We start from the raw sequence: 14,235 nt of genomic DNA, 5'->3' as shown, positions 1-14,235 counted from the left end.
ATGAGAAAGAAGAACATTACTCTAAATGTCACTAGAAAATGAAAATAAAAACTGTGTCTGCCAAGGATAATTGGGCAGAGCTATTCAGGGAACCTCTCACAAGGAGACAAGTGGGGCAGAGCCCAGTACATCTCATTATGACAATAACACCTTTCAGCTTTTCCAGACATCCCGTGAGAGCCAGGCAGATCAGGATAAAGCCACCAGACCGCCCGGCTGTGATAGCCGCTGGCTGCCTTGGGGGCGGCATTGCAGCACATCAGCAAGCCCCAGCCAGCTGGGTTTGCACCCAGATGCCGCCCAGATGACAGGATCATCAGTTCTGCAAAACAAAGTCGGCAGAGCCTGCCTCATTACCTTGTATATACACTTGTGTAAGTCGCTAAGAACTCCCTCCTCCTCCTCCTCGTCCTCCTTCGTGGTCTCCTTTTCCTGAGCGAAGAGCCGCCGCCTGCCTGTCTTCAGTGGGACGTCGACCTCTTTTAACTTGTTGCGGAAGCCATTTTTGTGAACCACGCCGTTGATGAGTCCGTTTTTGGGCTCAAACCGGGGCAAGGAATGGAACTTGTAGGCATTCTCCAAATGTCCCTCCAAAGGTCCTTTCCTCTTCTCCAAGATTTCCTTTTCCAGCAAGACCTCCTTCTCCAGTTTCTTGTGCTCCTCAGGGGAGAGGGAGTCGTAGGAGAGCAAGTACTGGCAGTAGGCTTCTTGTAGCTTGGCCAGCCTGTCCTGTGCAGTTTTGGGGATGCGTAGCATGTCTGCCAGCTTGTTCCATTTCTTGAGGTCAGTCACTTGCTGCATCCCCCCCATCTCGTTGATCAGCTGGACGAAGCAGGCCAGGTCGAGCTCACAGCCTCCTGGAGTCCCACGTGTGCCAGGCAGCAGAGGAGGGGAAAGGGAAACACAGGAGCAGGTTAGGAAAGCTGTGGGTGGCTCACGTCACGTGCACTACCAGGCTGGGCACATATGGGATGCACCACCCATACAGCTCTGGTCACCTAAGCACCGGAGCAGGACTGTCCCTATCTCATACACCTCCTGCTAAAGACAGGTGCGCACCGCTGTTTTGCTAGCTTGATTCATTCAGCAGATCCTATTTTCCTATTTGCAACAGCCTCCCCTATGGTTAAACTTGCTCTCCTCCTCGCGTTTCATTCCCTTCCCTTCTCAGAGCACCCCCAGCTATCTCCTGACACACATCCTTCCCCTGGTCATTACCCAGTGGTCAGGGAGACAAGAGCTGTGCAGCTCCTTAAAAGCCCGCACACTCCCACCCTCCCCTTGCTCGCCACCAGTCCCACACCTCTGGTTTATGCCAGGAAGAAGCAAAAGACATGTCAAGATGGGTACTGGCAGGCAAGAAGACAAGTACCTATCCTTTCTGGAGGTGAAACATTGATTATCTAATGTCTGCACAATACTTTGAATACAGTTAGTATTTAAAAGGAGCACAGTAACATCATTAAGTTCACTACAGGTAGAAAAATCCTTAAAAAACACCCACAGGAGGTGCGGGGTTGTTTGGGGTTGGTGCCTGCAGCTGCATAAAAAGTTCCACGCACATTATTCTTCCAGCTTGAGGCCATCCATATTTTATACTCCATTATGGTTTTGTATGTTTTAAGATGACTAGCACATTTCACACTCCAGTCAAAAAATAAAAATGGAGGATTATACAAACTGCAGCATAAAAGGCAGCCAAATGGACGAGGAACAATAAAAGAAACATCATAAATACTCTCAAAGCACAGAAATAAATCATCAGTAGAAAGAGTGAAGAAACAGACCAAAGACCACCTACAATTCAGCAGGGCACTGCTGAGAGAAAAAAGAGAATTAATTCAAAACTTGCATCAACATCGATGCTGCCACATTGTCTCTCCTTCCCCTCTTTCTTTGAAAAAAGAAAAAAAAATCATTATGCCACAGCCATTTCAGAGCACTTAGAAATGCTATTATACAACAGAGAAGTGCAAGAAGCAGAGTTATGGTAAATATTTACTGTTGGATACACAGCTACAGCATCTTAAGGGCCAGTTGTATCATCTCACTTGCTAGCAAAAGCTGTATCACTTTCTTAAACTACCCTGTGCTGCATCTCAGACACTTCATAGCTGATCCCAATTTTCCTTCTTTCCTCTGCTTTCCCCTTTTCCACCACCTGTGCCAATCCAGCGAGGAGGGAGGCTCAGCAGTGTAAACCTGCATACAACATTTTGGGATGACAAGGGTTGCAACCGAGGCAGAGCAGTGCCAGAGGTTTCTCACTAAAAAGCTGCCCGCACAACGCCGGGCAAAGGTGTGAAAAGGGGAAAGGATTTTGGCTGCAGCCAAAACCAAGGATATATCTTTGAGGAGTATAAGACAAGGGTGGAGGCATGGCCATGGGGCAGCAGATTTATCCAGTTTAGTAATTTATTTTTTTTTTCTTTTTTTTGGGGGGGATGGGAGGGGGTGGTGCAGGGCATGGTCAAAATGGTTAAGTCTAAGAAGCTAAGAAAAGGTAAACAGCATTGGGGGGAAAAAAACCCCAAGTTTTAAAGGTTTTCTTTCTTTCCTCTTTAATCTTCCCCACAAAATAACTTTCAAGCTGGCCTCTATTACAGGCTGTTACTTTTTTGGTCTAGTGTTTTATATGCATAGTTCACAAATAAGCTGAAGGCATAATTCAAGGTGGCTTTCCATCCCAATAGATTCAGTGACCTACATAAAGCTGAGTAACCTACTCCTAACTTTGAAAGAAGCGTGGTCCAGGTTTAACATTATACATGTTCTCCAGTGGGAAAAATAGCACACACCCAGCTTAAGGTTCTAGTTTCAACACTGTTCATGAGCTATTTAAGAGAGGCGATTTTCTCCCTCATCATGGAATGATCGCTCATAATCACTACGCAATATGAGAGCCCGAGCAGCACGCCATTCAACCGGAGCCTCGCGTATCTGGAAGTTCCTCCATAGGGCCAGCTACAGCTAAGGTTTACAAAATGGTCTCAACTGTAATTCCATTTCACACAGCCATAACTTTTGGAAGCATTTCTATCTCAGGCTGATGTTTTTCAGAATTGACCTAAGCACATTGCTTAAAAAAGAGGAGTTTTAACCCCATTTATAAGCACCTACAGCAAAATGGCTTAAATAGGAGACCTGGCACATGTTCTGCAGAAACGTGATTTGGCCCTAAAGAAGGGATATGCATGCATGCCTACTTAAATAAGTGCGCATTATCACCACAGATTATTTTATGTCTTTCCTACTGGAACCAACGGATTTCTCACATTTTTGTACACTGATGGTCTCCAGCTTCTTCTCTCCATTTTGTTTTTAATTTTAAGCACAAGATAGGTAGGAAATTAACTGCATAAAGGATACATAAGATGCAAATTTTGTAAGAGACCACTGTTTGATCCAGTTATATGGCACCCAGCAGAATAGAATCCTTGCCTATTAATTAGGCTCTTAGGTGCTTAAATAATACAAATAATTAACAGTAATGCCATCTTAATGCTGAGTTAAGGTATTTCATTAAAAAGTTAACATTGTTCCAGGAGCGCCTAATCGAGCTGTCTTGCACATTTTCTTCTCTCTCTTGCCAATGTAAATTTAATTCATTATTCTTCTCTATTAGCATACAACCACTGCATACATTAGGCATACAAAATGTTCACTTATTGCTGCTTGAGTGATTTTAATTTTCAGATTTCCTTGAACGTTTTTGCATGACTATTGCAACAGAGCGCTAACCCTCGTTCCTCCTCCTTAAATTGTCGTCTCTCTGTTGTGCCCTGCATTGGTTCACCATAAACTCTGCGATCTCTTTGTGTGCTTTTATGCATTTTCACACACTTACCATATGTGATATAAAATAAAGTTTGAAAACAGGGCAGGGGGAAGGGGGAAGAGTGTTCTGAATGGTTTAAACAGGAAAGTGTGTCCTTTAATCCAACTAGCGTTGATAGCTACCACTAGCCGGGTAACGCCTCAGAGGCAAAACTCAAGGTCCTACATGCAGGCCCTGTGAGCTCTGACTCAAAACACTTCAAAAGCAAAGGGAAAGGGTAACAACATTTAAAAACACAAGTTTGTTACTACGTCATGGCTGCAAAGGCAGTAGAGATGGAGGTGGCTCATTCAATAGTTCATTTGTATGCTGCTGTTGTAATGTTTTTACAAACTATTGTCACATTTTTGTCACGTGTCATATTTGACAGCAGACCATAAACCAAGAATTCTGTTAAATAAGTGATTCTCACTCAGGCATTAGCCCTGGCAGACACCTGCTGGGAGAAATAATGAAACCTCCATTTTGCAATCAACCACATTTTACTGCCTATTCTTGACACTTAATGGTTGTTAAATGTCAGCAGGTCACTGCAAATTTGTAATTTTAAGTGTCTGGGTACCCAAATAGAAGTCAGTTCCGAGATATTTTCTTTCCCCCTTGGTTAAATGCTTTTAAAGGGGGGGGAGGATATTTGTATTAAAGCTTGGCAGGATTGCAGCTTGTTTGGAAAAACATCTTTGGAAAGGCCCAAAAAAATAATTCTGAGGCAACATTTAAACCGAGGCTATCAATATCCATAGTTGTACTACCTACAAAAATAAACAGCAGGGAAAGGAGAAGATCCTGAAATTTGGAGACCGAGACCCCACATAGCATTTTTTTTCCTTGGGTGAAATAAAGAGCTGGCAGGAGGAAAGTGGTGATATAAAATCTCCCTGGAAAGCTCTCCGACAACCTACCTGCATCGTGCCTGACCAATGGATAAAGAGAGAGATCCAGAGCTCTGCAGTGTTAATTGAACAGGGGTTCGGTTAAGCATAAAGGCAAATGGAGCATAAAGTTGTATACGGACACTAACAAGCAGCGGCAAAAGGCCAATGAAACCACAGCCCTTACCTATGAGTGGGAGTTCGTCCATGGTAATGCCCTGAGATTTGAGGTGCTTCTTGATACAGGCCAGCCGCTGCACGTTGGGTCCCCAGCGCCTGCCTAGCTTGTGTATGTGCTGAATCTGTGTCACAAACCGCATTTCATCATTTAGCTTGCACTCAGGTCTCCAGTCTGGAGGAGGAATCACCCTGCACATCCCATACTTCTCTACCTGAGCTCGGACTGACTCAATGTATATCAGTGGGTCATGAAATTCCTTGGTGGAGGGCCTAAGGATGGGAATCTCCCCCAGCATCCCCCACCCAGACTTACTACTGCCCTTTTCGTGCTTTCCCATTGAGTCTTGTGGCTTGTGCAAGGACTCCGCTTGAGAGGTAGAACGATTTTCACAGGAGGCATTTTCAGTTTTGCCATGTGCTTGTTTCCCTGGCGTACTCTTTCCAGCAGTGGCTCTTTTCGGCCTATTTCTTTCCAAACTCTTCTCTGGCACTTCCTTTTTAAGATGTCCATTCAGCAAAGGCTTTTCTACGGCTGCCTTTTTGCTGGCAGCTTCTGCCAAGTTGATGGCCCCTTTCATTCTCTTGGTGGGCGACTGTATTTTGTCTATGTGATTCGTCTCTTCCAGCCTCCTCTTCGAATTGCGCAGCCCCTCCCTCAACTGTCTCCCCACCTCCTTAGTGCATGTCTTTTGGTTCAACTTGCCATTGACTTTTACACCATTAACAGCGGTATTGTTAGACTTGGATGCTCCAAGGGATAGCACCTGTTTGCGGGTTTTTGCATTGCTACTTTCTATTTTCCCTGAGATTGTGTGGTTGACAGGTGAACTGGGTTTGTGGTGATTTAGTTTGGTTTCCTTGACCAGTTCTTTCTTGGCTTTGGTGTATGTGACAGTTCCCTTTGTCACTGTTGCAGTGTACTTCACAGTTTTGGACGGTGAAGGTCTGACTTCTCTCATCTTTTTGGCACTGGCTGCATTTGCACTCGGAGATGACATTCGAGTGATCCCGTTGACTTTAGAAACCTGCAATGCCAGGAGTGTTGCAGCGGAAGCAGAAGGAAGGAAACAGAAAACAGAAAAGTAAATCAATAATGTTACCACTCAGCCACAGCATCCCAGTCGCTGGACAACCATATTCTGCGGTCCTGACTCCTGGCCCCTTCGTACAATCTTCATATAACAGTTTTCACCCAGGCAAGAGGAGGGACTTGGCATTTATAATAAACAAATAAAATAGAATTTTTTTTTTTAAAAAAAGAAACAAAAAGTCCTCAGAAAGCCAATCTTGCTTTCAGAGGGTACAAAGCCTCTCGCATTGAAGAAGGGTGAGCTCCCTTGCTTGCACTAATCCCCTCTTTGTCTACCAGAAAGCCTGTTACAGTATCACAAAACACAGGTAGTCTGATTTACAAACTAATACTCTCATGATCTCCTTTTCTGGCCCTCAGACACTAATTCTCTCCCACCCAACTCCCCTTAAGTGCACGCAGTTTACTACTTCCTAGCAGACAAACTAGCCAGTGTATATATGATCTACTCTAACTGGAATGGGCACATTTTGCAAAAAACACACACTGAGATTCAAACCAACCTCCTGCCTATACATACATACACATAAAAAGAGATATTGAACACATTATGCACCCAACAGATCAGGACGGCCATGAAGGATCCAGTCTGTCATAGGTATTAAATCTGGGGAGGCATCTTGTTGCTGAAGTCATTAGTTGAAATAAAAATATATACAGTAGTTCAATGCTTTTTTTTTAAAGTTCGATATCTGGGCAGTTTTGCTGACACATGTTTTATTACATCATATTCATCACTAATGTGTCATTGCAACTTAGAATTGCTGGCCTCCACTGCTTTCTGTAAGACATTTAAATGCAGCTATGAAACTAAAATTTATATTTTAACTATAAGATATGTTAAGCACCGAAAGCAACCCTCAGCTTTGAAGGGAATTGTGATGGCTCAGCACTGCCAAAGTTAAGCCCCTAAGTTTCTTCTTAGAAAATGAAGTTCAAGTTTAAGCCTCAAACAAATTTCAGCATTTAAACAAGTTTAAACATTGTCTTCTCACCTCCTTAAACCACTGTGAGTGCAGAAAAACACATCAAAAAATCAGGAACATTGAAAAAGCGCCCCAAGTGAAAGCATACAGTACAACAACCCCTCATCAGCGCTCAGGTGAATAACACCATTCACGTAACTGTGAAGTTATACTACTTCCCTGTGGGTTTTCAAAATATTTGCCAAATTAATAAGCATGGCAACTTCTCTCAACTCAAACAAATACAAGAATTGTAGTCACTTATAAAGTAGGGATAAAATCCTTACAAAATAAGGATCAAACAGACTGAAAAGATCACGCTATGGTCTTGTATCAAGTGACTGGCAGATGAGCCACTGGAACTGGGGATCCTGCATACACATGCGTGTACATGCATTTACTGTGTGCAGTTTCTCCTCTGTGCTCCAGAAGCTGGAGCCCGAGTAACACCCTTTTAAAGCCCATCCATATTCTTGTCCTTCCTGTGCTTCCAAGGTAGAAACACTTACAGAAAATCCAGTTAACTGATGACACCTGTTTTTACCTTGAGCTTTCCAAATATGCGTGAGATATCATCTGGAAAGCAAACACTTGCTAACAGAAATGCATTTAGCCATTTCCCTTGAAATTTAGGCAGTACTCCGCATCTGAAATGGAGGCCTGGGTTTGACTTCTACAATGCTTTTTCATGCCACAGAGCAGACATGGGTAGAGAGCTGCTGAGATATTGCCTCCTGCCTGCAGCAGTTAGAACAAGAGCTGAACATCTCTAGCTTTATAAATAGCCAGGAACATCAATTACAGATTTCGTCTAGACTAATAGAGAAGAACTGATTGAGAAGTGGGAGGGGAAGGTAATCTGGGTGACAGTGATCATAAAATCAGTTTTCAATTCTAAGATGTGACAACAGTAAAGAAAGGAAAACAGACCTAAAAAAAGGACAAAACCAAAAAAAAACCCAGTAAAAAAAAAACCACCTGCAAAAAACCCAAACCAAAGCAATTCCCACTCAGAAGAAGGGCACAAAGCACAGGCCATTATGGCTGTTCACAAAGTTCTCTAATGACTGGAAAATTAGAAAAGAATCACAGTAAAAAGTGCAAACACAATTATGCAACTAAGGGCAACTATACAGGAGCAGCAAAAGCATGCATGGGTAAAATCGGAAAGCCCAAGGAGCTAAAGAAACTTCAGTTAGCAAGGGACATAAAATGAAACAGAAAAAAAAATAAAAACCTTAAAAATACAACAACAAAGAACAGTAAAATCAATCACCACACAAGGAAGAAAAAACAAAAGCAACAGTTTGGCTAAAGTGTTTGTGCTTCTTTTGCATTAGCCTTCACCAGAAGTACCACTGACTGAATACTTACCAGATATGTAACACAACCAATTTCAGCAAAAGAGCTAGGAAGGCAACCCCAGCAAGCTAAAGTGCACCTAGATGACTTAGGGCATGGCTCCTGGAAATTAGGTCAGGGCAGAGTCTACCTAACTTCAAACCTTAAAATCATTCTGGAACAAATTATCAAACAGTTAATTTGTAAACACACAAACGGTAATAAGATAATGTTAAAACCAAACCAAACCCAACCCACCATAGGTTTGCCAAAATAGCACATCAGGCTAATTTAATCATCTTCTGACAGACTCCTGGCTGAGCAGGTAAAGAAGAACCTCTGCTCATGTAGGGCTCCAGCCCCTGTCCCACATGATGTTACATCAAACAAGCTCCTGAGACACGTCCTAGACATAATTACTCTCAAGTGGCTTCACAAGGGATTAAATAAAGTCATCCTCAAGAGAAGTTAGCGTTGTCATAGTTCACCGCCATCCTGGGAGGGCATTTCAGGTGACTTTCTGCAGTGACTTGTCTTGGCCTCCCTTCTACCAAGTACTTCCATCAGTAACTTGGATTATTGTAAAATTTGCCAGTGACACACACCTGCAAGGGGCTGTAAGCACTCTGGAGACAAGGTCAAAATTAAAAGCAATCTTGAAGAACTTATTTCAGAACATGCGTACAAGAAGTAGTGCTATTTTTAGGAAGGACAAATCAAATACTTGTAGGGGAAGGATAACATTTGGGGACCACAGTGAGCTGAAACGCAATAGTAGTACAAAGCATGCAAATCACTTTCTGAGACTTTAAGAACACCAAAAACAAGGGACAGGAGCACAGGCTTTCCTACGCAGGGCTGGACCCAGCATCGGGCCCACACTGCAAGAAAAACGTAGACAGTGGAGCAAGTCTAGAAGAGCACACAGTGCTCAGGTATTTGGCAAATATCTTTACTGAAAAGCCAAGGGAGCTGATCTTATTTATTCTGAGAGAGATGACTATGGGACAACTCCGTAACAGTTTTCTGATGCACAAGGAGCTCCTTTGAAAAGAGATAGTAAGCGTTCTTTCCATGGGAAAAGCAGAAGAAAAAAAGCCCTTTAATTGTCTACAACAATGATCTGAGGCACAACTAGGAAAACCTTCTCATTAGAAGAAAAAGAAAACACTGGAAGAAGCTGCCAACGGATGTGGAATCTCCTCTACAGGAGGTTTTCCAGAAGGTTCCAAGGAGGCCATAGCTGTATTATATGCTGTCAGGTACAATCAAGACAACACCTCAGAGCGAGCAGTCAGGCTGTGTGGAGGTACCTTGTCACTCCATCCTTCCTATAGTTTATTTTTAAGAAGTTGTGACTAGAAGTCTGAAGGGCCGTGCAGGGCACTCCTTTAGCAAGGCGAACACACAGCCTGAGAACAAAACACAGTCATGGAGAAAGTGCTCATGGAGAAAGACAAGATCCTCACAGCTCCTCTTCTTCAAAAGAAAACACGCCATCAGCACCATCAGCTTTAGGCCAGAATTAAAACTGCCAAGATACAAAACTCCAGAAAACTGAATTCATTAAGAAAACAGCAACTTATCACAACTGCTTAGAGTTGTTAGAATACCTCCACACAATGAAAGCCTAGATCTCTCAGGGCCAAATCTTGAACTGAACAGGTACATAAGCTTCGGCTGTCTAACCTCCAATCCTAGATAATTGCACTATTTTGAGTTTTTATTCAAACTTCATGAAGTTATCCCAATGATGAACAGGTCCTGAAGTAGAGAACACTTGGCTTTAAGAATACTATAAGGAATTCACTTCTTTCTTTCTGGTTGCTAACTAAGGAGACCCCACAAGAAGGAAACACTGCTGAAAACTTCCTCAGGACCATCATCTGATGACACTACATGATGATTTTCAAATGCTTTTCCCTCTTCCCTCCCCAGATCCCCACAGGTATCTTGAGTGTTTTCAGAGAGGATAGCATAATGCTTAAGATAAGGCAGTACTATATAGACTAGTTTAAGATATGGCAGTACTATATAGACCAGAACAGACCACGCTTCAAAAGGGAATAGGCTGCAACAAGCATCTTCCAGCTGGAAACAAGTGGAACAAACAACATGGTCATAGCCCACCATCAAAGCTATGGTGGATTCAGGATTTCACATTGACAAATGTGAAATTCTGGCTGGTCAGTCATCACCTAAACGTTCCTGGTCTGTACTTGTCTCTGAGGACCCATCAGACGATTGGAACCAAAAGAACAAGAAATTGTGGTAGGCATTTTCTTACCTTTCTACTGTTGATATGTCTCCCCCCAAACCAAACATACACACACAGAGTCAGCCTAAAAAATTGGCCACACTGCCAGGTGCGCAGGTTCACCAAATGGGGGTCTATGCCACAGCTCCATCCCGAGGCAGTGCTTACACTGAGCGCATAAGAAAGAAGTCAATTTAATTCAAATAGTAACAAAGTGATTGACATTAGCCTTACATGACTCAAAGTCTTGAGCTAAAGGTGAAACTAGGGATAAGAATAATCTTATCTTTGCTTTTCAGCTATCTTCTCACTTTTGCTGACATATATTTGTCTTCAGGCCACTCTTTTCTCCTCTTTACTGAACACTTGCCTTGCAGTAAAAGACGGTACGATAGATTTTAAATTTTGTTGTCTTTTAAAAAGCAAATGGGACCAGCACATATCTTGCAGCAACTTGTTTGTTGGATTTGAACTGGTCTACATACACACCTCTGCATAGCACCTAGGATCCATCCTCCAGACACATACACACACACACACAAAATAAAACCAACAAACAACTTGTTAGATAACAACCACAGTAGTAACAGCAACATTAGCAATACCAACAACAGGTTTGGTCCCAAACAAATTCAAGTTATGCAACTGATCTCAAATTCATTCATAAAAATAATTCTGTGTTGATATGAGTTTTGCAGAGCTAAATTACCATATTAGGCCGAGAGAGGGCTCCATTGAACTACATTTCCTTTGCCCGCAAACTCCTTTGAAGTAAGGGATTTGGGAAGATAGCAAGGGAGGAAGAAAGAGAGAGAGGGAACACGTGACAAGTGCAAGTGCACACCAGAAAAGAAAGAATGAAAGGAAAAAAGAAAATCTGGGATAATTTCTAGTGTTCCGCCCTTGTTTTTTGTAAGACCGAACAAAACAAAAATACACACATAAATAAACCATGTAAATGCATGTGAACAAGGAGCAAAAACATACTGCAAGGAGGAGGCACATGTGGCTGGCATCCTGGGAAAACTACTCTCCTTTTGGAAAATACTGAAATTGTCAACAAAGACTCAGGACACAGGTAGGAAATTCAGCAATGTCACCTAACTGGTAAGTCTAAGGTTTTCCACAAAGCTAAGCCTTTCTGTTGGGCAAAATGCATAATCCACCTTTAATTAGTTACAGCCACATCTTCATTAAAATTCATAAGAAAGTACTTAAGTTACTGTGGGTTGCAGAAAAAAAATTTAGATGCCCAACTTTTTTTTAAAATTAAAAAAAAAAAAATCATCATCTTGATTTACAGCCCCCTTATTTTCTGAAGCTTGAGGACCACGCTCTGTGAGTTCTCTGTGTGGCGTGACTGTTGGTTTTACTGCATTGCTTTAGAATTTCTCTCCATTTTGTGTAGCATAATTGAAAACATCTAATACTCCATGAAGCAAAATCCACTTGGATCACGGACAAAATTCTTCGACACCTGTCTTTTCCCTCCTCAGAACTACCTTCACAAGTGATGGCTGTTGACTTTCACAAAAATTTTAACCCTTCACACTTTGATGATACAACTTTAAAGCATTTCACACAAGTGTTCAAGTGAGTTAAATTAAGAACGAAGTCCATCCTTACATTTTGGGAAACTTGTTCAACATGAAAAGCTCATGGCAGAGCATGTCGCAGCAAGGACCATAGGATGTTGGTAGTCACAAAAAAAGAAAGCCAAAAGGACACAAAAGAAGGCAGGCATTCAAGCTGATGACTAGATAAGCAAAAAATTACATGGGGGAACAAAGAATGGAAGTCTTACAGAGGTACAAAGAAATATACTGTAGATAGGTTTCAGGATCTCAAATTTGATTTAGAAGGTAATACAAATCCGGTGGAGGCATTTCAGGAGAAGCTAAACATCACTGAAGCAAAGGGCACGGAAGTTTTCCTCAGCAAGAGCACCACTGTTTTACTTTTTGCCATTTTTAATTTCCAAGCCTATGACTGAGAGGTGCCATTTAAGGCCTTGACAGCCCTACAAGATGGCAATTCCAGCTCCACTGAAGTCCAGGCCAGATTACTTAGAAGAAATACCTTTACATGCCAGCAAATAAAGACTGTCTCTAATTGGCCTGTTGAGAATTAACCACTGAAAAAAAAAAAAAAAAAAAAAAAAAAAAGCACAGTTGCAGCACGCTTTCTGTACTGCATTGCCCTAGTGCAGGTACCCTGCTAACCCAGCCCCAGACTGAATAAGGACACTGACCAGGGATTTTTTTTTTAAAGTCTTTTACGAAAACTTATTTGACGGTTGCTATTTTAGGAGCCCTTTGATCCCACCATCAAAAATAGAGACATGAATCCTACGCAAACACCAGTCACAAGCACTGAACGATTGGTTTGCTAAACTTCTGCACCCAAATCCAAGTCAGGCAAAGACAAACCTCTTGCTGGATTTTTTTTGCTAGTTGTCAACAAGGTAACATGAAAGTCTGAATTTCTTCCCACCTGGTACGTCCACTGTGAAGGAGGCAATATCCTGGAGAACCTTCTTTATGCATCGGGCAAAACATTTTTCCCACACTCCGAAGTTTGTGTTGCCCATATGCAATACAAGACACTGAGCATAACATCAGCTTCCCTACAATGCCAGTGAGCCTCTAAGGTAACCCGAACAGATCAGCCATACACAAAAGGAGTTCATTCTTCCACGTGCTGACAGTGCCAAGGCCAGTCAGAAAGGTTTAATAAATGGCAATGTGAACTTTACTCTTTCATATGTATACACTGGATAATATAAAGACAGGGTTGTAAAGCATGCTTTATTATACTGACTTCCTATGTATGTGTCACTTTTCTTTTTTCCTTCTTTCTTTCTCTCTCTCTCACTAAAAATTAACTCCCTGCTGTCTCCAGAGCACGCTTTTAAGGACTGCCATGTTCCCTCCGTGCCAGGCAGTGGAAAACAGAGCTAGCACCTTAAAAGTCTGCATTTCCCATGTGTCCACAGTAGAGTACAATTCATTACCTGTTTCCTTAAGTCCTGAGCCGATCTATGAAGAGTGTGGTGGTTGTTAGCAGTGAGCCCTTTCGTAGAGGAGCCAGTGTTTGTAGTAGGATGGTGATTAGCAGCAGCCTGGTCTTTTCGGCTCTCAGCCTTATGTTCGCTGTTCTTCTCCTTCCCTGGTGTGGCCTCTTTGCTTTTGTGTTTCTGAGCAGGTTCTTTCTCCTTCGATGATTTGCTGGACCCATTGAAAACTGAGAAGAGAGAAAATCAGACTATTAAGAAAAAAAAAGAAAAAAAAAATACATGCAAGACGAAATTCTTCATTCAAAACAACCCAACTTTCTCTGTTGTCACTGTAGGATATTTAGTGAACATCTTATATCTAAAGTAAAATTAATACAGAAATAGAAGCACTATCTTGCATATTTCTTTATATGAACAGATTTACAAAAGTATTTCCTTTGCTTGTTAACACACATTATCTTCAATACCCAAATTAAAACATACATGGTATATTACTGTTTTGATTGACCTAAATTTAGACTTATCAGTTTGATTTTTATTAATGACAGTTTTAATTAACTTTTTGCTGTTGCAGCAAGGGAATTCTAAACATAACCTAAACAGAAAAAGGATTTATTTTTACATTAACATAAAAGAAAGGAAACATTCCATCAAAAAGCATGTTTTGTTTTCATCA

General features: G+C 41.9%; 1 protein-coding gene across 1 annotated transcript in view; it reads right to left on the bottom strand.

Annotated features, from left to right (window-relative positions):
• Positions 1-14,235, bottom strand: part of JARID2 (jumonji and AT-rich interaction domain containing 2) — a 229,731-nt gene that overhangs the window by 27,127 nt on the left and 188,369 nt on the right. The window contains exons 6-8 of the mRNA XM_009637944.2: positions 13,557-13,786; positions 4,898-5,915; positions 358-857 (exon numbers count right to left, since the gene is read on the bottom strand). Coding sequence (XP_009636239.1) covers positions 358-857; positions 4,898-5,915; positions 13,557-13,786 — 1,748 coding nt within the window. The remainder of the gene's footprint in view (positions 1-357; positions 858-4,897; positions 5,916-13,556; positions 13,787-14,235) is intronic.

This window comes from Egretta garzetta, unplaced genomic scaffold (assembly GCF_000687185.1).
Source record: "Egretta garzetta isolate BGI_Z169 unplaced genomic scaffold, ASM68718v1 scaffold14, whole genome shotgun sequence".
NCBI lineage: Eukaryota > Metazoa > Chordata > Aves > Pelecaniformes > Ardeidae > Egretta > Egretta garzetta.
This window is presented reverse-complemented; position numbering and strand designations above follow the sequence as displayed.